General features: G+C 56.1%; 3 protein-coding genes across 4 annotated transcripts; 1 reads left to right on the forward strand and 2 right to left on the reverse strand.

Annotated features, from left to right (window-relative positions):
- The first annotated feature begins 601 nt into the window (after positions 1–601).
- CDCA3 (cell division cycle associated 3) lies at positions 602–2,906 on the forward strand. Its single transcript, XM_068970453.1, has 6 exons — positions 602–636; positions 852–1,026; positions 1,554–1,680; positions 1,880–2,173; positions 2,522–2,625; positions 2,754–2,906. Exons 2-6 carry the CDS (start codon positions 907–909, stop codon positions 2,904–2,906), a joined length of 798 nt encoding a protein of 265 aa, XP_068826554.1. The 5' UTR covers positions 602–636; positions 852–906.
- A 2,265-nt stretch (positions 2,907–5,171) lies between these two features.
- GNB3 (G protein subunit beta 3) lies at positions 5,172–10,875 on the reverse strand. Of its 2 annotated transcripts, none has more exons than XM_068970452.1 (9): positions 10,819–10,875; positions 10,519–10,557; positions 8,627–8,733; positions 8,467–8,530; positions 8,191–8,353; positions 8,046–8,109; positions 7,751–7,952; positions 6,198–6,414; positions 5,172–5,425 (listed from the first exon to the last, which is right to left on the reverse strand). In XM_068970452.1, exons 1-9 carry the CDS (start codon positions 10,873–10,875, stop codon positions 5,319–5,321), a joined length of 1,020 nt encoding a protein of 339 aa, XP_068826553.1. In that variant the 3' UTR covers positions 5,172–5,318. The 2 variants fall into 2 exon arrangements, with proteins under 2 accessions (XP_068826553.1, XP_068826552.1); XM_068970451.1 differs by having other exon boundaries at positions 8,043–8,109.
- A 1,478-nt stretch (positions 10,876–12,353) lies between these two features.
- P3H3 (prolyl 3-hydroxylase 3) lies at positions 12,354–25,761 on the reverse strand. Its single transcript, XM_068970956.1, has 15 exons — positions 25,288–25,761; positions 24,307–24,459; positions 23,750–23,951; positions 23,521–23,652; positions 22,920–23,056; positions 21,056–21,145; positions 19,785–19,837; positions 19,568–19,635; positions 19,349–19,473; positions 15,101–15,202; positions 14,685–14,835; positions 14,385–14,502; positions 14,231–14,306; positions 13,013–13,153; positions 12,354–12,866 (listed from the first exon to the last, which is right to left on the reverse strand). Exons 1-15 carry the CDS (start codon positions 25,759–25,761, stop codon positions 12,714–12,716), a joined length of 2,175 nt encoding a protein of 724 aa, XP_068827057.1. The 3' UTR covers positions 12,354–12,713.
- Between the last annotated feature and the right edge of the window lie 799 nt (positions 25,762–26,560).

The raw sequence follows: 26,560 nt of genomic DNA on the forward strand, positions 1-26,560 counted from the left end.
CGTATCTTCTATTGAAGAGCAGGAGCTGATGGTTGTTTAAACCAGTCAACCCCAGAAACTTTCCTGGGAGACCTGTCCAGTGGGAAAATTAAAGGGCAGCTGTAGTCTAGGTATTTGAAAAGGGGCTATCCAATGACGCGGGGTTCGAGAGGGCTAGTGTTGAGTGATTGCTAACTACGTCGACCAATGAGGATTACTATTCTTCTGGCCTTAAAAAAAATGTTCGTAACTCCGTCTCCAGCGGGATATGAAAATAATAATAGCGTATTAACTCATGATTCTATTTTTAAATAAAATCACTTCATTTTGAAACCGAAGGTCTCTTACGCGAAGATTAGCATCCCGCAAAATCTCACAACCTGAAGCCCGGTACGGAACAAAAGTCCCCTTGGCAAGGAGGCGTCAGCCCGGAGAGTCAAGCCGCTGCCTATTGGCCCCACGGACCCATGATAGACGTTCAGGCAGCCCATTGGCTTCCTCCATTGGAGGCGGGACTGACAGAGACGGCCTATAGGAGCCGGCATTGATTCAGCCAATAGGGTCGGGGCAGGGGCGTGGCGGGAAGTTTGAAACTCAGCTTAGCATCGGGAGTTAAGGATTGAGCCTCTTTGAACCCAGAGGTGGAATTGGGGCCCGGTAAGGGATTTGAATAAATTAGTGAATAATTTAGAGGGCCCAGCAGGCCCTGAAGGACTTGCCTTGTCTACTGTATTAGTCATCATCCCCGCAGATACCTCTGGCCCGGCGGCCAGGCCGTTTCTCAGCGGGGAACGGGGGGGAGATCGGGTGGTCTGGAATCAAAGGTCGAACATGGTCGCCGTAAGGGCTGAGACCTGAGTCATTTCTCGCAGGCATCCCCTCCTCTCCCGGGCCGGGCCCTGCCCCATCCTATTTCTGCTGGTTACGATGGGCTCAGCTAAGAGCGTCCCAGTCACTCCAGCGCGGCCTCCGCCGCACAACAAGCTTCTGGCTCGAGTGGCGGACCCCCGTTCACCCAGCGCCGGCATCCTGCGCACTCCCATCCAGGTACACAGGGGTGGCAAGGAGGAGGCAGCGAATCTGTCTCAGTTTCGGAGTCGCTAAGAGAGTCCCACTCCAGTACTCTTGTCTGGGGAATCCCATGGACGGAGGAGCCTGTGGGCTGCAGTCCATGGGGTCGCTGAGAGTCGGACACGACTGAGCGACTTCACTTTCACTTTTCACTTTCATGTATTGGAGAAGGAAATGGCAACCCACTCCAGTGTTCTTGCCTAGAGAATCCCAGGGACAGGGGAGCCTGGTGAGCTGCCGTCTATGGGGTCGCAGAGAGTCGGACACGACTGAAGCTACTCAGCAGCAGCAGCAGCAGCAAGAGAGTCCTGATCTAAGAGAACTCTCCCTTCCTCCAGTACCCCTCGCCTTTGAGTCCTTATTTTCCATACTCTCAATCCCGGTGAAGTAGGCTGAATATCTGAGGGCCTTTGCAATTCCCGTCTGCAGTATGGATCTAAGGCTACAAACCTGGGAAGGGAGAGTTGAGGGCCCAGACTCATTCTAGCCTTTGGTCCTGACAGGTAGAGAGCTCCCCACAGCCAAGCCTGCCAGCAGGGGAGCAGGTGGAGGGACCTAAGCTGGTCCAGGACTCAGATCCCCGCTCCCCTACCCTTGGCATTGCACGGACACCTATGAAGACGAGCGGAGGTAAGTGTTGGGCCCAATGCTGTCATCCTCCTGCTTTGAACCCACGTCTTTCTTTTTTCAACACTTTGCTGTCTCTCAATGACTTCTCCCAATCCCTCACTGACCAGGGCACGAATTCTAAGGCCCATGTATCCCTTCCTCCTTGCTGAATGATTTGTGACAGATGGTCACTATCTCATGTCACTTCTCCCCTCCCCAGAGACCCCAAGTCCACTGGTGAAACAACTGAGTGATGTATTTGAGACCGAAGACCCCAAATTAAGCCTTCCCCCCGAAGCTATTCTGCCCCTAGAGACACCTTCATCTCCTCGACCGGACTTGCCTCTGGGCACCCAGGTTTCCCTTGAAGATCAGGTGCCTCCTGGGAGCCAGACTGAGCTCCCTGCTGAGCAGGTGTATGCCAAGGAGAAAACAGGACATGCCTCAGAAACGCCTGTGTCCAGCCAGGGCTCAGACAAGCCCTTGCGAGACCCCGAGACTCCTCGATCTTCAGGTACAGAATCTAAGGGCACAGGATGGGGAAGAACAATTGGGAGAACACTCTGGGATAACATCCACAGATGGACAGAGGAGGAATAACCTGAAAGCCCCTAACTTTGGCTGCTTGTTTTAATTCCTTACTCATTTGAGGTTCTAAGTGTGTGTGCCTGTGCGTGTATGTGTGTATGTGTTAATTCACTTATGTCATGTCTGACTCTTTTCGACCCTGTGGACTGTAGCCTGCTAGGCTCCTCTGTCCATGGGATTCTCCAGGCAAGATACTGGAGTGGGTTGCCATGACCTCCTCCAAGGGATCGTCCTGACCCAGAGATCAAACCCGTGTCTTGTGTCTCCTGCACAGGTTCTAAGCACAGCAGGCGGAAAGCAAACAGCAAGGTGCCAGGGAGGTCTCCTCTCACCATCCTGCAGGATGACAACTCCCCCGGGGCTCTGACCCCACGACAGGTAAAGGGTGAGCGGGTGAAAGCTGTTACTAGGAAAGCCAGAGTAATGATGGGGGCCTTTTCCCCACCTGGTCTTCTCTCCCCGAACAGCCTCCTGCCCTCCCTCACCTTGCCCAATCCCTTTTGCAGGGTAAGCAGCCTTCCCTGAGTGAAAACTTTAGGGAACTAAAGGAAGGGGCTGTTCTGGGAACTGGACGACTTCTGAAAACTGGAGGACGAGCATGGGAGCAAGGCCAGGGTCACGACAAGGAAAATCAGCACTTCCCTTTGGTGGAGAACTAGACCTGCGTGGCTCCAGCACCAGGTCCCCCAAGGGCCTGGCCGTGCTCTGGGTCCTGCCACCCCTTCTTGCCCTGGGAGACTGGAAAGGTTCGTTCTCTTAACTCCCCCTAAACTGCCAACCCTGGGACTCAGAGCTTCGTTGGTTTTCTTTGTGTCTGACATATTTCTGTATATTAAAGCAAGTGATTTTAAGTTATATTTTTAAGTGTTATACCTAAACCATGCACTGGGTCTCCTGTCTGAAGAAAGCCTGGAGGGGGCTTGCATTCCCTGGCCTAACTGTCCCCATGCTGGCACCTCCAAGCCTCATCTACACACCTCCCCTAAATCCCAGTGTTCCCCAGGGTGCTGTCCTTGGCCCTTTCCTCTTTCTGTCCCTGGATGTTTACTTCTGGGGCCTTTTTTTTTTTTTAATTGGAGTATAGTTGCCGTGTCAGTTTCTGCTGACAAACTGAATCACAGGGCCTGGCCATGTTCTGGGTCCTCCCACCCCTTCTTGCCCTGGGAGACTGGAAATGTTCGTTCCCTTAACTCCCCCTAAACTGCCAACTCTGGGACTCAGAGCTTCGTTGGTTTTCTTTGTGTCTGACGTATTTCTGTATATTAAAGCAAGTGATTTAAACAAAATGAATCAGCCATACATATACATATATCCCCTCTTCCTTGGATTTTCTTACAGTTTAGGTCACCACAGAGCACTGAGTGGAGTTCCCTGTGCTATTCAGGAGGCTCTCATTAGCTATCTATTTTATGCATTGCTGTTGTTCAGTTGCTGACTCAAGTCTGACCCTTTGCGATCCCATGGACCGCAGCACTCCAGGCTTCCCTGTCCTTTACTGTCTCCTGGAGTTTGCTCAAACTCATGTCCGTTGAGTCGGTGATGCCATTCTGCCATCTCATCCTCTGTCGTTCCCTTTTCCTCCTACCTTCAATCTTTCCCAGCATCAGGGAAAGTAAGTCAGCTCTTCACATCAGGTGGCCAAAGTATTGGAGCTTCAACTTCAGCATCAGTCCTTTCAACGAATATTCAGGGTTGATTTCCTTTAGGATTGACTGGTTTGATCCGATACACAGTAGTATATATATGTCAATCCCAATCTCCCAATTCGTCCCACCACCACCCCTTCCCCCCACTTCTGGGGCTTCAACTGTCCCTCACCCGATTTCTGGTAACACCCAGGTCTCTGTACCTAACCCTCACCTTCATCCAGCTGCCCCAGAGGCACTTCAGAGTCAACTTGTCTGAAGTTGAATGTGTCCTCTTCCCCTAAGGTTCCTCTGCCTCCCCTCACCCTGTGAATGACAGCGCTCTCCCCCTGGCTGCCAAACCCTAACCTTGGCCACCATCTCAAGTCTTCCCCTCTGAATATCCCATATCGTTGCCCTGGTTCACTTCCTCCTGGTGATTCCGTATCTTTAGTCTCTTTCCCGTCCCTTCCCTCTCCACTCTGTCCTGCCACTCCTGCATTTCTTGCCACCTGCCTCCTACCTTGTTTACCTCCATTCCCTCCAGGCTCCCCCTTCTTCCATTTCATCCACCTACATTGCTATGAGGGCGATGTTCCCAAGAAGCATCACTGATTATTACCACTCTGCTCACAACTCTTCAGTTGTTCCCCATTGCCTATAGCTTTCTATAGGCCTTTTGTAATCTGATTCCTTCTCAACATACCCTTTCCGTGCAAACACACTTGTACGCACCAAAGGCAGCCAGTGTTGAGCTGTCGTGCAGATCCCACCCCCCCCTCAGCCACCTTCTCCTCCTGACGCATCTCAGGCCTTGGTCCTGAGGCTTGAGTTTCTACCTCCACTCTCCCTTCTGCCTGCAGCTATCTGGTACTCGACCTCTATCACCGCACTTGTAATACTTCTTTACTTAAGTGGGACCTGTGTCTTTCCAGAAGAGGAGAGGATGGGAGACAAATATCACACACATACAAGGCGCTACTCTTTATTGCAGGTGCTTGAGGAGAGGCAAGAAGGTAGACAAAGGAGAAAGCATGAAGGGGAAGGGGCCAGGACCCTAGTTGTGTCAGAGCCACAGTCACGGGGCCAAGCACCCTGTGCCAACCAGGTCTAGACAAAGGTGGTAGCTCTGGGGGAGGAATCCTAGGGCCTGCGGCCTCAGACACAGAGCCTGCTAGGTCTGCTAGGGTTAGGGATGGGTGGGGGTCCATTGTCCTTACTCACAAAGGGAGAGGGGAGGCCTGGGAGGAGATGGGGCAGTTCCCCCACCCCTAATGAGTCCCTGATGCTGCCTCCCAAAGGCACGCTCCCCATACTCCCCAATGCCCTCAAAGGGGGAAAGCTGGGGTGTAGAAGAGAAAAGCTCAAAGAAACCTTAAACTGGGCAGGAGAGGGGCAGCTGAGTGAGTGTCTTCGTGGCCTTTTACATCCCCTCGTCCAGCCTCCTCAGTTCCAGATTTTGAGGAAGCTGTCCCAGGAACCGGTGGCCACAGCCATCCCATCAGCTGTGACCCCCAGGCAGCTGACCCTGTTATCGTGACCAGAGAGGATACCTTAAGAAAAAGGGAGAGGAGTCAGCCTGGCAGGTGTTAGGGAGCCAGGGTTAGAGGTTAGGGGGCGGGGCATCCGACTAAATGAGGAAAGCGGATTAGTCCTAAGGGGCGGGGTTTCCCTCCAATCTCCCCTCCAGGATCTGGGGTGGGTGAGGGACAGGAGGGTTGGACATTGTGTCAGCTGCTGAGAGAATAGCAAGGGCACCTTGACCCGGAAAACGGGGAAGGAGGGCTTCCAAATGGGGCCCCAAGACAAGTGACTCGGCCAAGGGCACTCGGACAGTAAGCAGTGGAATTAAGGTCTGGATCCTGACTCTGGCCAGTGTTCTCTTCCCTGGGCACCCAGCCTCTCCCAAGAGAGGAAGCCACAATATCTGATTCAACTTCAGACCAGGCCAGTCCCAGAGAAGCACCCGGGTTGGGGTCAGGGCCCTCAAGTCACATCCCATCCCCTGGTCTCTTGTCACTGCAAAATCCCCACGGTGGCCCTTCCCTTCCATGGAGGCCCCTGAAACCCAGCCCTGACTGGACAGTCCAGGTCCACAGGTCTGGGGGTGACAGGAAGGAGCTCCTCTGGCGGGGAGCAGCTGCAGCAGTGGGCCGTGGCGAAGGGCCGCTTAGAGCAACTTCGCTTTGAGAGGAGATGGTTCTGGACTGGGAACAAAGGGGACTGGCTCTAGGGACAGAGCTTAGAGTCAGCCAGTAATGAGGGAGCAGCAGTGAGAGGGTACCCACAGGGGAGCCCAGGTGGCCGTGGCGGGCAGGCTCTTACCCACGCGCTCGCACTTCATGGAGTCCCACACGTTGCAGTTGAAGTCATCGTAGCCCGCAAAGAGCAGGCGGCCACTGAGCGAGAAGGCCACGGACGTGATGCCGCAGATGATGCTCTCGTGGGCGTAGGCGGTCAGCTCCTGGTCGGCCCGCAAGTCAAACAGGCGGCAGGAGGCATCGTCTGAGCCCGTGCAGATGGCCTCTCCATTGGGGAAGAACTGCAGATACAGGTGGCCGGGATCGGGGGGTGGGGACGGTGAGGGTCAGGACTCAGACCTGGGCAGCACTCGACCTCTCCTGCCCTCTCCCTGCTCCAGGCCAGTTCCCTCAGCTTCTCTGGCTCCCGCTCCATCCCTTCTGTGGCCTGCCAACCGCAGCCAGGCTCCCTACACCCTCCCTGTCTCCACAGTGCTGCCACACGGCAGGGGACAGCACGGGGCTGAGGGTGGGTGGGCAGTGTACCCACGGTCACACGGTCAGAAGGGTGGAGGCTGTCCCAGACGCCAGCATCTCCAGGCCCTGGATCAGCGTGTCAGCACAGGGCCCAGTACACAAGCATATCCTGAATCTCATCCTCAGGAAACGTCTCATAACCCAATGGAGGGAAAGTCTACAGAAAACTGGCCTGTACTTGTCCAAAGTGTCAATGTCACCAAAGACAGGAAAAGGGCAAAAAGGGTTTCCAGTTTAAAAGAAACTGAAAAGGCAAGGAAATGCGATGCGTGTTCGCGGACAGAGAAAACATGGCTATTTTGGAGATAACTGGTGAAATTGAAGTACAGATGTAGACTATAGTATTGCATCACTTTAAACTTCCTGATTTAAAGAATTAGACTGCCAGGAATTCCCTAGTGGTCTGGGCGTTAGGACTCTGTTCTTCCACTGCAGGGGGCATGGGGGAACTAAGATCCTGCAAGTTATGCGGCAATAAAATAAAAATAAAAATCACAACATCATAATAGAAATTTATAAATGTTAAAAAAAAAAAAGAATTAGACTCTGACGATAGAAGAGAATGGCCTTGATTTTAGGAAGTATATACTGAAGTATGTATGTGCTAAGTCACTTCAGTAGTGTCCAACACTTTGCAACCCAAGGGACCAAAAACCATCAGGTTCCTCTGTTCATGAGATTCTCCAGGCAAGAATACTGGAGTGGGTTGCCATTCCTTTCTCCAACACACTGATGTATTCAAGGGCTAGAGGGGCGTGAGGTCCGCAATGTATTGTCAAAGAACCCAGGGAAAAAATTAATAACCAAGAGTATCTATAGCTACATCTAGATGGGCGTGTGTGTGTGTCTGTCCATCCCTCCCTCCCTCCCTCTACAGAGAGGGAACCAGAAAGCATATGCGGCAGAAAGGGGACAGTGACCACAGGTGAAGGGCAGACGGGAACTGTTGCTGTTATTCTTGCAACTTTTCTGTGGGTGAAATTATTTCAAAGTGAAAAGTCAGAAGGAAAGGGGCGGGGGGCCGTGGGACGGGATGAAGGCTGAGTGGGGGGTGGGGTGGGGAGGTGGTCCCCAGAGGACACTGAAGTAAGGGGGGCTTACGCAGATGGCATTGATGTCCGACTCGTGGCCCGTGAAAGTCTGCCGGCAGGTTCCCTCCCGCACGTCCCAGAGCTTGGCGCTGGCGTCGCAGGCCCCCGAGATGAAGAGTCTGAAGTCAGGGGACACGGCCAGGCTCATGCAGTCCCCTGTGTGCCCCACAAACACAGTCTTCTGCTGCCCAGTCTCGATGTCCCACAGGGCGCTGCAGGGCCGGGGGGACACGCTGTCACCCAGCGAGGCCGGCACAGAGGCGCCGCCCCAGCCATCGCACCCACGGGCGCCCGGGCCTCACCACGTGGTGTCCCCGGAGCTGGTCACGATGTTGTTGTCGTCCAGGAAACGGCAGCAGGAGAGATAACCTGGGTCGGGGGGTGGAGGCGGTTAGGACAGGGCCCTGGCTGCTGGGCACAACCCGCAGGTACCCTCGGCCTCTCACTCACCCGTGTGAGCCGACAGCTCCCGGCTGACCTTGACGTTGCCCTCCCGGGATTTGAGGCTGTAGATGGAACACATGTTGTCCAGCCCCCCACAGGCCACGAAGTTCCCTGACGGGGCGTAGGCACAGGTCATGACCCAGGAGGAGCGCAGCGGGATGGCGTGGACCTGCAGGGGTGGGATGGCAGGGGCCTGGGCTGAGCTCCCAGGTCGGGGCACAGGAAGGGCGTGGGATGCCCCAGGAAGGCGGGTGACAGCGGGGCCGTGGGCCGGGCTGATACCTTGTTGGTGGTGTATGTGTCCCACACGATCAGCTTCCCATCTTGCGAGGCGCTTACCAACAGCCTGGGCAGAGGGGAGACACACATGGCTCCCAACCCTCCTTTCCTGCCTGTCTCCCCCTAGCCCCCTGCCCCCCAGCCCAGGCCTCTTAAGCCTCACTTAGAGTCGGTGGCCCAGTGCATGGCGTAGATCTTGGCCAGGTGTCCCCTTAAGGTCCGCCGTGTCCGCATCTGCACACGTCCCACGACTTCGAGGCCAGACACCAGCTGCAGGAAGTTAGTTAGCTCAGTTGCTCGGTTGTGTCCAACTGTTTGCGACCCCATGGACTGTAGCCCGCCACACTCCCCTGTCCATGGAATTCTCCAGGCAAGAATACCGGAGTGGGTTGCCATTCCCTTCTCCAGGGGATCTTCCCCACACAGGAACTGAATCCACGTCTCCTGCATTGCAGGTGGATTCTTTACCATCTGAGCCACCAGGAAAGCTCTGAAAGGGGGTGTCCGAAGTCAGGGGGAGCAGACCTCCCTGTGCGTGGTTAGGACTCTGTGCTCCAAATGCAGGCACATGGGTTCAATCCCTGGTTGGGGAACTAGGATCCTACACACCACACAGCACAGATAAAAATAAAGAAATCAGGGTGAGCAGGGTGCATGCCTATGTGTCAGCGTCTGAGCCAGGATTGTGTGTGAGCTTCTGTTCCATGCCCAGCTTGAAGTCGGGCCTCTAGCCTGACTGAGGGCTGAGAAGTCAACCCTGCCCAGGAGTGGCTTAGACGGGTGTAGAGACAGACATGGGCAAGGCCAGGGTGTGTAGCTAAGGGTTTAACCACCACCTCTCCTGGGTGGAGGTGAGGGGGAAGGGGGGTTCCATCATGTAAACACCCCCACCTTGACCGATTCAAGCTGCCAATGAGTCCACCACACATGGACTTGGGATGATATGCACATGTTTGGTTGAACCCAGCCGCTAGGAGCCTGCCCTCACCCACAGCTGCTGCTCAGCCAGCGCTAAGTGGGTATCCAGAGCAGCACCATGGCACTGAACTGCACCCTCCTGAAACTTGGGGTCCGATGCCCCTGAGGCTCCTTTGGCCTTCTAGACATTAATTAGACTGGGGCTCCAGAGTCAAAAGACCTGACCTACCGTTTATTTGCTTTGTTATCTCAGGCAAGTTACTTAACCTCTCTGAGCCCCCTTTTCCATCTGTAAAAATGAAGGAAGTTTTTAGCACCAGACTTAAGGAGTTGTCAGGAAAATTAAATGAAATTATGTATTTAAGCAACTTAGCCCAGTGCCTGGCTCATGTTCAGTAAATGTTTACTCTTATTATTAACATTTAATTCAATCTAAGATGGCACCAGCTCCAAGAAGCACCATTCTTTTATGGATCACTAGGGAAAAGTGCTACCGATTATAACTGTAAGGATCATTGTTGGATGCATCTCAATTTCCAGGATGTCAAAATGTGGGGGAAAAAAATGCATCCAGGACTGAAAAAGTGCACTATCAGTCAGCTCGTAATTAAGAGTCTTGTCTGGGCTTTCCAGGTGACTCAGTGGTAAAGAATCCACCTGCACACACAGGAGATGCAGGTTCAATCCCTGGATGGGGAAGATCCCCTGGAGAAGGAAATGGCAACCCACTCCAGTATTCTTGCCTGGAGAGTTCCATGGACAGGGGAGCCTGGCTGGCTACAGTCCACGGGGTCGCAAAAGAGTCAGACAAGACTGCGACTAAACAGCAACAGCTAGTCTCCCAGGGCTTCTGGTTTAACAGCCCTAGTCCTCTTCATCCTGGCCAGCCAGCCAGGAGGGGTTGGCGCTCTTGTTTTGTGGATGAGGACAGAGTCTGCCTCCCTAGGCTCCAGCTCAGTGCCTGGCCCATAGCAGACCTCACAAAATGTTGAATGAATTAATTCATGTCATTCCTTATTCCAAGGACACACTGTACTGGAGCCTGGGCGCCAGGCTGTGGCTGGTCAGGGGGCTCCCACGCCATCCCCTCCCCTCCACCCCTCCCCTCTGGCCCTGTTGGGGGTGGCGGGGGCTCACCTCTGCCAGGGTAGTGTCAGCACAGGCTTTCCTGGCATCCTGGGGGGAAAGCAGACATGGGCGTGGGTAGGGGCAGGGTGTGTGCACGGGTGTCTAGGTGGGTGGGTTTGGGGCTCTAGGGTTTTGAGGGGCGGGGGGCACATCTCAAATCTGAGCTCCAAGTTCAGGAAGTCTCTGGGCACTTCCAGGTCAGGGGTCTCTGAGATGTCAATCAGGGTGAAGCCAGCCCTTCCCCCGGGGGCCACGCTCGGTTCCTGGTTTCCCCATGTCCCCTGGTGGGATGGAGGGTTCTGGGGTTACTGCGATCTGCTTCTTGAGCTGCTCCGCTTCCTGCCGCAACTGTTCCATCTCCCCCATGGCGGATGGCTTGAGGGGTGGCTCCTTGGTCTCCTGCCGGGGACACGGGGTGTGTGTAGGGGGACCCCCACCAGACCACGTTTGTGTTCCTCGTGTCCCACACCAGACTCCTCATGGGGCGCTGGAGCCCCCTCCCCACATCGGGCTAGGATTGGGTGGTCTGCACCGCCTCCCCTGCCATCTGGAGTCCCGGGCCTCCCCCACGCCCCCCGGAGCCCCCAGACCCAGAGGGCAGAGCCAGGCCAGCCCCTCTTACTTGGGCTCTGACTTTAAGCTTCCAGCTCTGGTCCCCAGGCGCCTCCTGGCTCCCTCAGCTGCGACACCCGCCCGTCACCTGCCCCGGCTCTGCTGCCAGAGGAGCTGGCCTGGCCTGGCCCCGCTTGGGGGGTTGCGGGGGGGTGCAGACAGGGAAGGGTAGGGCCAATGACGACTGTCAGGCAAATGAAATCAGCTGGAGGGTGGTGGCGGGTGGTGGGGGGGGTGGGGGGGCCAGGGGACGGGGAGGGAGGTGTGCAGCTTGTAGAGGGGCCTAGGCCCAGCCCAGGGAGGGTGGGAGCAGGAGTGTGGGGCTACAGCGGGGCAGGGGGCCCCTCCCCCCCGCACCCCGCAACAAGCCCTGGAGGGAGGAGGGTGGGGTGCTTCTCTGGCCAGTCCCTCTCCAGGCAGAGAGCAGAGCATCAGGCCCCAAGGGATTAGAGCAAAGCTGTGAGGATTAAGGGTTGGGTCTGGGAGGGTGCAAAGGAGCAGCCCGACCATGCTCCAGGGTGCCCCCACAGGTCTGGCCCCCCATCCCGTGGTGATGATCTTCACCATCAGGGCCTACCTAGCAACTAGCCCAGGAGCCAGAGAGCGAGCAGGAGAGATGGCCCATTGTCAACACCCTGAGTTGTGCTCCCGAGCTCAGGGTGGTGGGGGAGCGGGCTGTGGTGGCCATGGGGAGGCCCAGGCAGGAGCTGAGATTAGAAGGCACTGATCTGGATAATCCTTCTTCAGGACAAACCCCAACCAGCTGCCCCCGGGGGCTGATCCTGGGGGGTTGGGAGGAGGTCCAGGAGACCCAAAGAGGACGGACGGGCCTGGCCCAGCTTGGGGTGCAGAGGATGGCAGTGGAGAGCAAGCCCATCCGCTGCTCGCATCTGGTGTCGGGCCCTCACGACTCGCGGGACTCTGCTGGGGCCGTGAAGCCAAGAAGCAGAGGGATCAGGCTGACCTAAGTCTCGGCCAAGCTCAGAGAGGGAAGACGCTGGCTTAGAGTAAGAGGCCCAGGGAGCAGCTGTCAGGGGTCAGGGTTCATTTGCATGAGGAAGGCAGGTGGTTGAGATTTCCCTGACAAATCACGGACTGGAGGGGCCCATCTCCGGGAGGCCCAGGATACCTGTCTCCTCCCGGGCCAGCCACAGCTTCTCCCACCTCCAGCCACCATGGAAACCACGATACACTTGACTGGCCCCAGCAGAGGGATGGTCAGGATCTTTATTGACAGGCTAGGGAGGGCTGGGGGGGGGGGTGACCCTCTCTCTCATCTTCCTCACTTACAGCACCCACTCTGGCCCTGCCCCCTGCCAGTTCTTTCCACTTCGGCCTTGCCCGTCTTCTGTCTGTCCTAGGCCTGGAGGTCCATCCTGGCTGGGCCCAGGCCAGTCCCCAGGCTAAGTCTGTACAGGGTCCTCCGAATCCAGGGTTGCATGGCCCTGGTGATCCCCAAGATGGCAGGGCACAGGGATGGAAGCCTCACTGTACTGCAGCGGTCACACAGGGGCTGCCCAGGGGTCCCTGGCATCAAGGCAGACCCTCCACAAGTCAAGAGGCCATATCCCCGAGAAGCTGGGCCGGTCCCCTCACAACTCCTCTCGAATGCGAGGCGGCTTCCCAGCCTTGTCCTGGAGCCGTGGAAGCCTGCGGCTGGGGGGTTCTGGGCCGGGGTCCCTGCTGGCCACGTCTTCTTCATCCTTCTCCGGCCCCCGCAGCAGGTCTTTGGCTTCCGTCCACTCCTGGGGAGTGACAAGGAGGGTCTAGGCTGATTTCCCCCTCACTAGCATCCGCCCTGCCCCGGGACTCTCCCTGGGTCATCTCAGCCCCACCCCTTGCCCGCCAGCGTGCCCACCCCTCACACAGCCAAGCCCCACCACCTGCTCACCTGCTCCCTGTGCTCAGGGGCCCAGGTGTGCCACAGTGCCAGGGCACAGCGCCGCCCCCGTGTCACAGCCCATACGCCGTGGGGATTCTCCACGCCCGAGCTGAAGGCCACGAGGCGGCCGCAGCGAGGCCGAACCTGTGCCTGGGTTGTGGGGGTGGATGGCAGATTCAGCTCCAGGGAGAGGTCTTCAGAGACCTTGACCCTGACTCCCTGGAGCAGGACAGGATAGGGGCTCAGACAGCAGGAGCTCTCTTGCCCACCGCATCTCCTCCTTAGTTCAGGGACTACCTTGGGGCAAGTGGCAACCAGGCCTCCACTGGGAGCACCGAATGCCAGAATGGAGGCTGGAGGAGTTGGAGCCAAAAGGAGAAGGGACTCTGTCCGCCCCTGTGCCCTGCTTCTTCTGCCCACCCTCTGCCCAACCAAACTCTGGGTTCTGGGCCTCAGGGTCCTGGGGACATTTTCCACCCCAGAGAGGGATTGGATGACAGGGAGCTGGTGGTGGTGAGCAAAGAAGGAGCTAAATGGATAAGGCAGAGCAATGCACAATAAAAAATCACAGCTCCGGTCCTTCTGCTGGTCCTAGACCTGAGCTTCTACCTGGAGTAGAGGCTTAGAGTCCTGTGCTTCAGCGCCCAACCTTTATTTATTTTTGAGTTTTTTTATTATGTATTTAGTTATTTATTATTTATTTATTTGGCTGTACCGGGTTTTAGTTACAACACACAAGATTTTTCAGTTGCAGCATGCAGAATCTAGTTCCCCAACCAGGGATCGAACCTGGGCCTTCGAGTCTTTGGGGCACAGAGTCTCAGCCACAGGACCAACCAGGGAAGTCCCTCACCTTCCCTCCTATAGGAAGTGAGGTGATCACTGAAGGCAGGGCCTGGAGGGGCCCCTTGGAGGTCTCCTGGGAGGAGCTAGGAGAGCCCCTGAACAGACAAGAGTGGGGAGATGCTGCAGAAGCCGGAAAGGAGAGGGTTGACTCAATAAACATAAGTTTAAGCAAACTCTGGGAGATAGTGAAGGACAGGGAAGCCTGGCCTGCTGCAGTCCACGGGGTCACAAAGAGTCGGACACAACTTGGTGATTGAACAACAGCAACAAAGGCGGCCCCAGCCATCTCGCTGCATTTGCCTCTGGGCACCCTCTGCTTTGAATCCCCAGCCTATGCCTGGGCTCCCTGCTCCCCTCCCTGCCCCCTGGTCCCCCAGTTACCGTGACCGTGAGGGCGTTGGGCTCTGTGAAGAACAGGTCCCCACCCTGGAAGTCATCGTTGAGGTAGAGGAGTCCACTGGGGAGAGAGGAAGACAGGAGGCAGGCAGTGAGACCCCAGCCAGGCGTCCCGCCCAGCCCCTGGAGGGCCACCGACCTGTAGTCTCGGTAGGTGTAGGCTGGGGGCTCCCGCCAGCATTCCCCAGTGTCGGGATCCAGGACACAGTTGTCAGCGTGCACCGGGTGGCTCAGGTCCATGCGCTGGGCCTGCTCCCCTGAGAAGCCAAGGGCCTGGTGGGCGCCCACCCACACCCACCCTATAGATCCAGGGTCACAGCCAAGCCCCCACTGGGCAGGGGAGTCAGTCCTCCTGCAGTGAAGATGGACACCCACACAGCAGGGGTGCTGAGGATGTGCGGGGGGGGGGGAAGGGGGGGCGAGCGAGCCTGGAGGTTACCTTCTATGGCGCTCCGGCACACCAGGTGGGTGAAGGAGAGGTGCAGGGGCCGGTCGGGGGAGAAGTAGGCCTGGGTTAGGCTCCGCACCCGCTCGCTCACCTCCAGGAGCAGCTGGGCACCCTGACTGCCCACCGCCCCAGCCCGGGCCAGCTGCAGCAGAGAATAAAGGGTGGGGAAGGGGAGGTGTGGTAAGGCTGGTCCCAGCCCCTACCCCACCTCCACTGCCATGGTTTGGGGCTCGCAGCTGCCCATCAACCCAGCCCAGACCGCCCTTTTCATTATCTCTGTGGCAACAACCTGGATCCCTCAGTGGGGAACCCCCTCCATCAGTCCTGGGCTGAGAACTCCTGAGTCCCAGGAGAGCCCTCCACAAGCAGAGAGACCAGCCCTCTTCTCCAGCTCTGTGTCTCCTCACCTGCGCAGCCTTGAGTACCGTGAGCCCCTCAAAGCGTTCGTGGGGGGTGTGTGGAGAACGGCGACCCCGATAGCCAGACCTGGCTCCAGCCTCAGCTGCATCCTAAGCAGAGAGGGAGTTGGCTATGGGGTCACCCTGCCCAGATCCGGGCTACCACCCACCTCACAGGGCTACACGGCCTTCCCTCTAACCAGCCAGTCCCTGGAAGAGGCTGGAAGCTCCTGCAGTTCTCTGAGCTGCTGCCCTTTCCAGAGAATGACCAACTCCACGTCTGTGTGGTCACTCCTGGTAAATATCTGGAACCCCACTGGCCGAGGGGACTGTGCATAGGACTCTGGAGGGCTTCCTACAGTGGGGAAGGGGCTCCAGGAGATCAGGACAGCAGGGAAAGGGGAAGCACACGCTCAATCACTCGTTCTGACGGGCTGAGAACAGAGGAGTCTCTCTGGAGCAAGACCCTGGCAGGAGGTTCAACAGTTGGGCCATGTCCCCGCAGACCTGAGGTGGGGACGTGGCACCAGCCGACACATCTCTCTCCCATCCCTTCTCACCTGACACACTCTTGGAGAATGTGGGAACCCTTGATGCTGACTCCAAATCCCCCAGCTGCCTCCCCAACTCTCATCACCCTTTACTGACACCTCTTCAATCTGCTTTTTCTTTCTGTTTTCTATTCAGTCTGCTTTTGGAAGCTCAAAGCACCACTATCTAGTTACCCCATACATAAGCCTCATCTCTGAGAGGCCACCTAGTCACTCAAGCTCTCATTCATCTATCATTCAGTAGGCATTGAGCACCGTGTTCTGGGCACTGGGGACTCAACTGTGAACACGAAAAGTCCCTGCTACTACAGGCTTTATATTCTGAGAAAAACAAACCAGGTCAATTCAGACAGTGATGTATTACATGGAAAATTAAAGCAGAGTTACAACCTTGCAAGCGCCCTGGCAGAGGCTAGGGGATAGCTGATACTGGGGAGTTACCCTTGAGTTCATTCTTCATCACTCACATAGATTTCCTCTGAGGCCCTAGTGGTAAAGAACCTGCCTGCCAATGCAGGGGACGTAAGAGATGTAGGTTCAGTTCCTGGGTCAGGAAGATCCCCTGGAGGAGGAAATGGCAACCCACTCCAGTATTCTTGCCTGGACAACCCCATGGACAAAGGAGCCTGGTGGCTCCATGGGGTACCAAAAGGATGGATAAGACTGAGCACCCCCCCACACACACACATAGATTTAGTTCTTAACTTCTCTTTCTTTGAGTTTCTAAATATTTCTCATCTGTCCTCGTCTTCATTGCCTTGAAATGAGACCTATCCTAGGGCTGTCACCCCTAAGCTCCTCCTTACTTCCCTGTCCCGTTGCATTCTCTGTGCTGCCACTAGAGGGCGCTCCCGGTCCTATAGGACGAAGACTCCAGACCCTGCACTTTGGAGTTCTGCAGAAGACAAAAATCCACTCCTCCTTAAATCCTTCTGTAAACTGTCCACCATCTACAAAGAGAGCCCAAACTCCTTGGCAGGGTACAGAGGTCCTCACCCATCTCTCAACCCGCGCCTCCTACCCATTCCTGCCCCTGGATAATACACAGCCTGATAATAGCAACAGCTCATACTGAGTATTTGCACATTCTTCCAAGAGCTTTACCATGTACTGACTCATTTAATCCTCATAAACAGCCCTACAACAAAACCACCGTGTTTAGCCCTGTTTTGTAGAGGAGGAAACGAGGCTCACAGATGTTGAAATACATGGCCCAAGGCCACACAGGTAATTCCTGCTGGGCACACCCATGCTCTGAACTCCTGTGCTCCACTCCAGTTCCCAAACCCCACCCCCTCATTTTTCTTCCCGGCAGCCTGATTTTCCTCCCTTCTTTATCTGGTTGTTGTTGCTGTTGTTCAGTCGTTCAGTCCAGTCTGACTCTTTGCTACCCCATGGACTGCAGCACGCCAGGCTTCCCTGTCCTTCACTATCTCCCAGTTTGCTCAAACTCATGTCCATTGAGTCAGTGATGCCATCTGACCATCTTGTCCTCTGTCATCCCCTTCTCCTCCTGCCTTCAATCTTTCCCAGCATCAGGGTCTTTTCCAGTGAGTCAGTTCTTAGAATCAAGTGGCCAAAGTATTGGAGCTTTAGCTTCAGCATCAGTCCTTCCAATGAATATCCAGGACTAACTTCTTTTAGGATTTTCTGGTTGGATCAACTCTACACTTTCACTCTACTCTTTCACCTTGCAGTCCAAGGGACTCTCAGGAGTCTTATCCAGCACCACAGTTCAAAAGTATCAATACTTCAGTTCTCAGTTGCCATGGGCGTAGTTCCTCATGCTGGCCCCCGGCATATCCCCCAGGAAGGAGGCTTGGCATATGCAAAGGCGCGATCAAGCCTCACTCAGCCTTCTTTATGGTCCAACTGTCACATCCATACATGACTACTGGAAAAACCATAGTTTTGACTAGACCGACCTTTGCTGGCAAAGTAATGTCTCAGCTTTTTAATATGCCGCCTAGGTTTGTCATAGCTTTTCTTCCAAGGAGCGTCTTTTAATTTCATGGCTGCAGTTACCATCTGCAGTGATTTTGGAGCCCAAGAAAATAGTCTGCCATTGTTTCCATTGTTTCCCCATCTATTTGCCATGAAGTGATGGGACCAGATGCCATGATCTTCATTTTCTGAATGCTGAGTTTTAAGCCAGCTTTTTCACTCTACTCTTTCATCTTCATAAGAGGCTCTTTATTTTTTTTAATATTTTATTTACTTATTTATTTTACTGAGCCAGGTCTTAGTTGCGACACTCAGGATCTTTCATTGCAGCATGTGAACTCTTATTTGCAGCAGGGATAGAACCCGGCCCCCCTGTACCGGGAGCACAGAGTCTTAGCCATTGGACCACCAGGGAAGTCCCCATAAGAGGCTCTTTAGTTACTCTTTCCTTTTTGCCATAAGGGTTGTGTCATTGGCATATCTGAGGTTATTGATATTTCTCCCAACAATCTTGATTCTGGCTTGTGCTTCATCCATCCCGCCATTTCACATGATGTACTCTGCATAGAAGTTAAATAAGCAGGGTGACAATATACACCCTTGATATACTCCTTTCCCAATTTTGAACCAGTCCATTATTCCATGTCTGATTCTAAATTTTGCTTCTTGACCTGCATACAGGTTTCTCAGAAGGCAAGTAAGGTGATCTGGCATTCTCATCTCTTTATTTTCCACAGTGTGCTGTTGTTTCTCCACGGTCAAAGGCTTTAGCATAGTCAATGAAGCAGAAGTAGATGTTTTTCTGGAATTCTCTTGCTTTTTCTATGATCCAATGGATGTTGGCAACTCATGCTGTCTGGTTAACTCATGCTTAAGATGAAGCTCAAATGCCACCCCTTCCAGGAATTCTGTAATTTTCATCTTGGTGCTTCCAATTGGATGAGTACGTCTTTTATCAAACTCACCACCTGCTGTGATTATGTCTCCATGCCTGATGCCTTCTCTGTACACTGAGTTCCCAAATGCACAGTCTGTGTTTATCTGCTTCTCCCTGGAACCTGGGTATTTCCAGTATTACCAGGGACTCAGAGAAGAACAAACCCAGAGTGAGACTGAAGTTTCATATATTGGCAGACTCAACCTGGTGAATACAGATCATTCAGCCTGAGAGACATGATGATGGAGAAGCAGCCTGTGTGTCTGCAGAGCCAATAACTAAGCTCTCAGCCAACCAAGGCATCTTCACCTGCACACCCACCCTTTTTGATGCATTTACGTTTTTTGTTTTGTTCTTCCCGTCAGTTTCTAGCAAACTTCTGTAAAATGTCCAGCCCATGCCAGCTATGCCATGTCAGCTTAGTCGCTCAGTCATGTCCAACTCTTTGCCACCCTTTGGACTGTAATCCACCGGGCTCCTCTGTCCATGGGATTCTGCACGCAAGAATACTGGAGTGGGGTGCCACTTCCTCCTCCAGGGGTTTTTCCAGGGATTGACCCTGCACCTCCTGTGTCTCCTGCATTGCAGATGGATTCTTTACCCGCTGAGCTGTCACTGGGGAAGCCCCATGTCAGTTAAGTTGAGAGGAAAAGGAACTTGTCCACAGTAAGGAGAGAACATCAGCAGTCCCCACTGGAGGGTCTGAGAGGGCAGGGGAGTGGGGAGGGTGGCGAGGGGGGGGGACAGGCCAAGAGCAAGGCGGCAGGCAGCTGTGCCTGAGGGTCCCCCAGTAGCACTGTGCCACTTCCTTACAGGTCCTCTCACCTTGGCCAGCTGCAGCAGCACCCCACACTCGGCCGGGGTGAGCAGCCCGTCCAGCACGGCTCGCTCCGACCCATTCAGCTGCCTCGCATCTTGGGTCAGGGTTACTCCCTCCATGAGGAGGACATCTGCGGGGGAGGGACAGGGCAGCGGGTTGATGGTCCCCCGAGGGCAGACCCAGCCCCTTCCAGGCTCCTGCCTCCTGCTGTCCCAGGAACTCACCCTTCCAGTGAGTCAGGGGCTTCGGCTGTGGAGGCTCATCATCCCACGGCCTCTTCTCCTGATCCTCTCTCAGGGGTGAGAAACATGCTCAATGAACACAGGCCAGTCCAGACCCATCTCTCAAACCCCGCCTCCCAGGACTCCTCCCCTTACCCTCCACGCAGGCCACGCCCCTCCCACCCAGGCCACGCCCCTCCCACCGCAAGGCACCTCCTACCTGAGCTTTTCTCTAAGGGCCTCAGGGATGAAGGCAGCTGGGGTCCATAGGTCCTGGGATGGTCAGGAAAAGAACCATCACCTGCCAAGTCCACCTCTGAGTCCTTGACTGTAGACCATGGGCTACCATACTAAAGTCCTCCTGCTTCCAGAGGGGAAGGTGGAAATGGGGACGCCCTGGACTCATTGTCAGGAGCCCTGGGCACTGGGCCAAACACCGCAATCATAATAACAACAACTTACAAAGCACTGTTCGCCAGGTGCTTTTTAAAGAGCTTTATATGTGTGTTAGTCGCTCAGTCGTGTCCGACTTTGCGACCCCATGGACTGTAGCCCGCCAGATTCCTCTGTCCATGGGATTCTCCAGGCAAGAATACTGGAGTGGGTTGCCACTCCCTTCTCCAGGGGATCCTCCCCACCCAGAGATGGAACCCGAGTCTCCTGCGTTGCAGGCAAATGCTTTACCATTTGAGCCACCAGGGAAGAGTTGTCTATACAGATGTGGAGTTTATCATTTAAAGTTTACAATAGTCTTATCAAACAGGTCGTATTAATGTGCCCATTTTGCAGCTGAGGGCTCTGAGACACAAAAACATAAAGTAACATGCCCAAGGTCACACAGCCCCTAAAGACAGGGTTGGGATTTAAGCGACGGTGCCCAACAGACTTGTCCGTTAGGGGACAGGGCAATGTCTGCAAACATCTCTGACGGCCACGACACAGGGATGCTAGCGACACCTACTGGGCAGAGTAGGGACAGCCCCTTTTCTCCCAGTTAGGAAATACTGGCTTCAAACAGCAAGATAGCCGAGAAGGCTGGGGGAGCCTGCCTGACGCTGGGGGAGCTTGCCTGACGCTGGAGCACTGACGAGAATAACCTCTGCCTTTTAGTTTCCCCTCAAAACTACCACAGAAAGAAGAGTATGAAAACAAGCATCAGACTTTCCTGTACTTTGTAGCAAGTGACATGACTTCAACAGAGCTATAAGTATGGTGTTTCCATTTTACAGGGAAGCTGAGGCCGAGCCAGCAAAGGTCCAGAGCTTGTCTGCGGCAGAGAGACCAACACCTAGGCCTGCGTGATCCCAAAGCTGCCTGTGACCACAGGCACCTGCCTGTATCTTGTGACCCTGGGGCACAGAGTCCTCTCCAAGCCTCACGGGGTTGTGGAGAAATGAGACGCGCTGTTGAGGAGGGACGTGGCACACCCCGTAGGGCACTGCTGCTGTCCCCCTCCTGGGGGTGGCCAGGGGGAGAAGCGGGGTCACTCACGGGATCCTTGAAGCTGGCCCCCAGGTGCTCCACGGCATAGTACAGCTGTCTCTTCTCCCCCAGGGATCGAAGGACAAAGTGCTGGATGTCCTGGGGACAGTAGGAGCAGACAGCGGGCGGGGGAGTTAAGGCTGGAAAAGAGGAGGGCTGCCCACAGGCTCCCTAAGCCTGGTCCTGCCCCTCTGACAACCCTCCTCCCTCAGCAGTCAGAGTCTCCGAGCTCAGACTGGGGTGTGTGTGTGTGTGTGTGTGTGTGTGTACACATGTGCCCACTTGTGCACAGGTTGGGGCAAGCAGGGGTGAGTTTAGGTTGGGGCAAGCAGGGGTGAGTTTAAAGGAAGAAGGCTGGCCTGGACTCAGAAGTAGAGCCAGGGGACTTCCCTGGTGGTCCAGCAGTTAAGACTTTGCCTTCCGACACAAGGAGTAAGGATTCAGTTCCTAGCTGGGAAACTAAGATCTCACATGCCTTGCAGCCAAAATGCAAAAAAAAACATAAAATAGAAACAAGACTGTAACAAATTCAATAAAGGCTTAAAAAAATGGTCCACATTAAAAAAAATCTTAACAGCAAAGAAAATCTGCCTGCCAATGAGGAGACACAGGTTCCATCCAAAGCCCATGCAGCAATCAGCACAGCCAAAATAAATAAATAAACAAATAAACAACCCAGTTCAGTTCAGTTGCTCAGTCATGGCCAACTCTTTGTGATCCCGTGGACTGCAGCACGCCAGGCTTCCTTGCCCGTCACCAACTTCCAGAGCTTGCTCAGACTCATGTCCATTCAGTCAGTGATGCCATCCAACCATCTCATCCTCTATCGTCCTCTTCTCCTCCTGCCTTCAATCTTTCCCAGCATCAGGGTCTTTTCCAGTGAGTCAGTTCTTCAAATCAGGTGGCCAAGGTATTGGAGCTTCAGCTTCAGCATCAGTCCTTCCAATGAATATCCAGGACTAACTTCTTTTAGGATTGACTGGTTGGATCTCCTTGCAGTCCAAGGGACTCTCAGAAGTCTTCTCCAGCACCACAGTTCGAAAGCATCAATTCTTCGGTGTTCAGCCTTGTTCATGGTCCAACTCTCAAAACCATACATGACTACTGGAAAAACCATAGCTTTGACTATATGGGAGGGCTTCCCTGATAGCTCAGTTGGTAGAATCCGCCTGCAATGCAGGAGACCTAGTTTCGATCACTGGATTGGGAAGATCCCCTGGAGAAGGGAAAGGCTATCACTCCAGTATTCTGGCCTGGAGAATTCCATGGACTGTACAGTCAGTGGGTTCACAAAGAGTGGGACACGACTAAGTGACTCACTTTCCCTTCACTTTGACTATGTGAACCATTGTCAGTAAAGTAATGTTTCTGCTAAAAAAAGAAACCACCTTCCAATGCAGAGGACATGGGTTCAATCCCTGGTCAGGGAACTAAGATCCCTCAAGCCGCAGGGCAACTAAGCCCACACACTGTAACAAGAGAAGGCGTGCACCAACTACAGAAAACCCACGTGCCAAGGAGATGAGCCTGTGGGCCACATGAAGACCCAGTGCAGCCGAAATAAGTTAGAAAAAACAGAAAGACAGCCTGAAGTGGGGAGCAGGGAGTGGACACAAGGCCAGATGCTGAACTTGGGGTCACCTTTGGCCAGAATGGGGGGCGGGTCCAGGTGACTTCTCCACTGTATTTGTCTGATTTAGGGCAACCTCACAGGGTGAGCTGGAGAAGGAAATGGCCACCTACTCCAGTGTTCTTGCCCTGGAAATCCCATGGACAGAGGAGCCTGGTGGGCCTACGGTCCATGGGGTCCCAAAGAGTCGGACACGACTGAGCAACTTAGCATACATCCACAGGGTAAGTGAGTAGAGGGTACCTCTCTGGGCCCGAGGCCAGGTCTTGGCTCCCCCAGCTGGGCCTGGTACCGGTCCAGAGCCGTCTTGGCAGCCTCATCCTCCGGGTAGAAGAGCAGGAAGCTCAGAACATTCTCCATAGCCTGGGACAGATTCCCCACTGGGGACAGAGCAACAGCTTGGGGGTGCGGCCCAGAGACCAAGCACCCCAGTCATCCTGGGCAGGGCCAAGAGCCGGGGGAGAGAGGCAGAGCCGGAGAAGGTGGTCTCCCAGTGACCATCCCACCCAGCAGACAGCCTCATCCATTGCTTCTTTCCAAAGCTTCCTGGAACATACCTGGGCTGTGCGGGCAGAGTTCAGAGGGGAGGAAGAGAGGAGAAAAGAAAGGAAAGTGAGAAGCAGCGAGGACAGAAAGAGCCCTGTGACCCAGCTCCCGAGCGTCCCACAATGGAGAGCCAGAGTCCTCTGAGGTGATGGTCCCCAGGGAGCCTCGACCTACTCAGATGCAGAGATAGATGGAAGGATGGAGAGGTGGAGCTCTGGGTACCATCAGAAACAGACCTTTACTCTCCGGGTTCAGCCCCAGCCCACCCACCCGGGGCTCACCCTTCCCCCTCACTGACCCTGAGCATGGGCCTCGTGCAGCCGCCTCAGCTGGGTGGGAAAGAAGTCGGGAACAGGGAGGCTGCGACCAGGACGCGTGGCCACGTCCCCCACGCAGCGCTGCCGGCATTGCAGGACACGGGTCCAGTGCCCTGTGGGGGACACAAGGGGGACTCACTCAGCTAGTGATATGCCTCCCCCCACCCCAGGGCACCGTGATCCCCGCCCCTCCGCACTCCAGCCCCTTACCTGCGATGGCTTCATACAGACCGCCCTGGCTCCCAGTCCCCTCCTCCTCCTCTGCCTCCCTCTCCTGTTCCTCGGGGCCCTCACAGCCAGCCCGGCAGCTCTCCACCTGGGCCAGGCTCTCCTGCAGGGCCTCCTCCAGCCAGGGCAGTGCCAGGCCTGCCTCCTGGCGCCCAAGATGCTCCAGGCCGGTGTCAAAGGCTGCCTGTTGGGGAGGGGAAAGGTCAGTCACCCGACATCCTGGGGGTGGGGCTGGAGGGTGCCAAGATAGATCGGGAGACAGAAAGAAGGGGAGGGGCGTTGGCCTCACTGGGGCCTGGACTCCAGGTCTCAGGTCACCTTGGGGAATACAGGGCAAGCCTGAGAATCCGAGTGTTAGCACGTGAGACTGCGAGTCTCAGGAGGAAAACCAGGTCCCAGAGAGGGACCCTCCCGTCAGGGTCACAGAGGACATACCCGGATTTCCTGATGCCCAGTAGACAGTGCGCAGCCGGGCGAGGCCTGTGTATCCCATCAGTCAAAGGCTGGGGGGTGGGCTGGGGTCAAGCTGAGGGTCTCACCCAATATGGGGGCGTCTCCAGGTCCCGGAAGCTCTGTGGCCGAACCCCTGACATCCGTCTGTACTTAGCCATGTCCTCCCGCATCTGCAGGTGTGCTGGGTTTGCCACAAAGAAGGTGTGCGCAGCGGCTGCTGCCAAGTCCAGCTTCTTCAGCTGAGGCGCGGGAGGGATGGGGGAGTCAGCCCCCAGGGCAGGGGTGTCAGAGTCTGCCCCTCCCCAGCATCCCCACCCTAGCCTTCTGGAAGACTGGTAGGTGAAAGCTGCCCACCACCCAACCTCCAGACCCCCAGTAAGTGGGGACTCTCAGGAGTCTGATAGCCACCGAAAGAGGGTCTCAAAGACTGGAGTGGGTGGGGTGTGGGCAAAGGGACCTCACTGGACAGACAAGGCGGAAGTGATGGCCGCGCGAGGTGGGGATGTAGGGGTGACCCTAGCCGCCACCAAAAACCGCAGGTCTCTAGGACCCTGAGCTGAGGTGTGTGTGACCGGCGCCCCCCTTCCCCGGCCACGTAGGCGTTAGTAGGCAACAGCTACCGCACCAGTAGCTGGGCAGGGTCCCACGACCGGACACCGGAGCCCTCAGCCCTGCCCACCTCCTCTTTCTTTCCCGAAGCTCCCTCCTGCCCCAAGCGGAGGCTCACGCTCACCCCCTACCCGCCCCCCAGTTCCCTCTCTCCAGCTGCGTCTCCCGCCCCTGTCCCCGCCCCACTTCATTCCTGGGAAGAGGCGCTATCACTCCACGTAGGTCTCAGTAAGACTTCCTAGAACTCCAGGCCCCTGCCCTCCATCTTCGATCGGCTTCCACCCCCTTCCAACTTTGCTGCCACCCTCCCGAGGCCGTGCCCCACTCTGTAGGTACTGGTCGCGGTTTGCCAGGACCTACTCCAAAGGCGAGGTCCTGACCACACAGCCCCACCCGAGTCCCGGCGTTTGCTCGTCGCCCCTTCCCGGGAGCTGCAGGAGGACCCCCGGGCCCCGCACCTGGTAGTAGGCCCTCTGCAGGTAGTTGTAGGGCTCCCGCCGGCGGAAGGCGTCCCGGATCGCGCTCCCCACGCGGAGCCGCGCCGCGCCCCCGGGGCCCAGCCTCCGCGCCCAGCACTGGGTCAGGCACTCGGCGCGCCGCAGCGCCGCGCGGAGGAGCAGCGGCTCCCAGGACCCCGGCCCGGAGTCGGGCCCCGGGGCGGCGGGGAGCGAGACCCCCGGCTCGGCCGCGCAGTGCGCTCCGCAGTCCAGCCGCGCGCGGCCCACCGCCGCCCGGCTCCGCAACGCTTCCCGCAGCAGCGCCACCGCGGGCGCCCAGGCCCCCGCCGCGTAGGCGCGCAGCCCGTCCGCGTAGAGCAAGTCGGGGGCCTGGGGAGGCGCCCCCGGGGACGGCGGGGCCAGGCCGGGGGGCTCGGGGGATCCCGGGGGAGGCAGGAGCAACAGGAGCAGCAGCCACCGGAGGAGCCGGAGCATCGCGCCAGAGCCGCCGGCTGGCTGCAGGAGGGAACTGAGGGAGCCGAGAGCGAGAGGGAGGAAAAGGGGGAAGGAAGAGGGAGGGGAAAGGAAGGAGGGATGGAGAGGAGGGAGGAGCGCCGCCGGGAGCTGATGCGCCCGAGCCCCAGCCCGGAGAGGCCGGGGTGAGAGAGAGACTGGAGTCTTGAGGACGCCCGCGGCGGCGGCAGAACGTGGAGAACGTGGGCTTTAGGACAAGCTGGGTGGCGTCCAGCGAGAAACAGACGGTGGAGAGAACAGGGCAGAAGCCGGCCCTGGAGCAGGCCTGAGGAGCCTCTTAGGACCCCTGACTCCAACCTCGGGGGGCCCATTGTGCGGGAATCGCTATGATGGACTGGACTCCCCTCCACTCTGGGCCCAGGAAAAGGAGAGTGGAAGCCTCCCGCACACCCACCCGCACTTGTAGAAGAAAAAGAGCTTTAGAATGCTGCAGGGCGGAGGGTAAACTCCAGGCCTGACACCAAGTCTGCTCAAACGTTTTCCTGCCCAGAAAGTGGGCGCATACACATTTGGGGAAAGGAGGAGAGCTGAGGCATGCAATGTGGCCGCCAGGCTCCTCTGTCCATGGGATTCTCCAGGCTAGAATACTGGAGTGGGTTGCCATTCCCTTCTCCAGGGGATCTTCCTGACCCAGGGATCAAACTCGAGTCTCCTGCATTGCAGGCAGATTCTTTATGTTCTGAGCCACAAGGAAAGCCCATGGAAGAGAGAGACAACCTCTAAAACCACCTTCACAGATCTCAACAAAGATCCTTCACAC

The sequence above is a fragment of the Capricornis sumatraensis genome, chromosome 4 (assembly GCF_032405125.1).
Source record: "Capricornis sumatraensis isolate serow.1 chromosome 4, serow.2, whole genome shotgun sequence".
Taxonomy (NCBI): domain Eukaryota; kingdom Metazoa; phylum Chordata; class Mammalia; order Artiodactyla; family Bovidae; genus Capricornis; species Capricornis sumatraensis.

Excerpts from the sequence above, each read along its gene's own strand:
- CDCA3 (XM_068970453.1), top strand. The coding sequence starts at position 907 with ATGGGCTCAGCTAAGAGCGTCCCAGTCACTCCAGCGCGGCCTCCGCCG. Across the intron at positions 1,027-1,553 it reads TCCTGCGCACTCCCATCCAG|GTAGAGAGCTCCCCACAGCC; the intron begins GTACACAGGGGT and ends TGGTCCTGACAG. Across the intron at positions 1,681-1,879 it reads ACCTATGAAGACGAGCGGAG|AGACCCCAAGTCCACTGGTG; the intron begins GTAAGTGTTGGG and ends TCCCCTCCCCAG.
- P3H3 (XM_068970956.1), bottom strand. The coding sequence starts at position 25,761 with ATGCTCCGGCTCCTCCGGTGGCTGCTGCTCCTGTTGCTCCTGCCTCCC. Across the intron at positions 14,503-14,684 it reads GTGCCGGAGCGCCATAGAAG|GGGAGCAGGCCCAGCGCATG; the intron begins GTAACCTCCAGG and ends TTGGCTTCTCAG. Across the intron at positions 13,154-14,230 it reads CCAACGCCCTCACGGTCACG|GCACAGGTTCGGCCTCGCTG; the intron begins GTAACTGGGGGA and ends CCCACAACCCAG.
- GNB3 (XM_068970451.1), bottom strand. The coding sequence starts at position 10,875 with ATGGGGGAGATGGAACAGTTGCGGCAGGAAGCGGAGCAGCTCAAGAAG. Across the intron at positions 8,110-8,190 it reads GGAGCTGTCGGCTCACACGG|GTTATCTCTCCTGCTGCCGT; the intron begins GTGAGTGAGAGG and ends CCCCCGACCCAG. Across the intron at positions 6,415-7,750 it reads CGGACATCAATGCCATCTGC|TTCTTCCCCAATGGAGAGGC; the intron begins GTAAGCCCCCCT and ends CTGTATCTGCAG.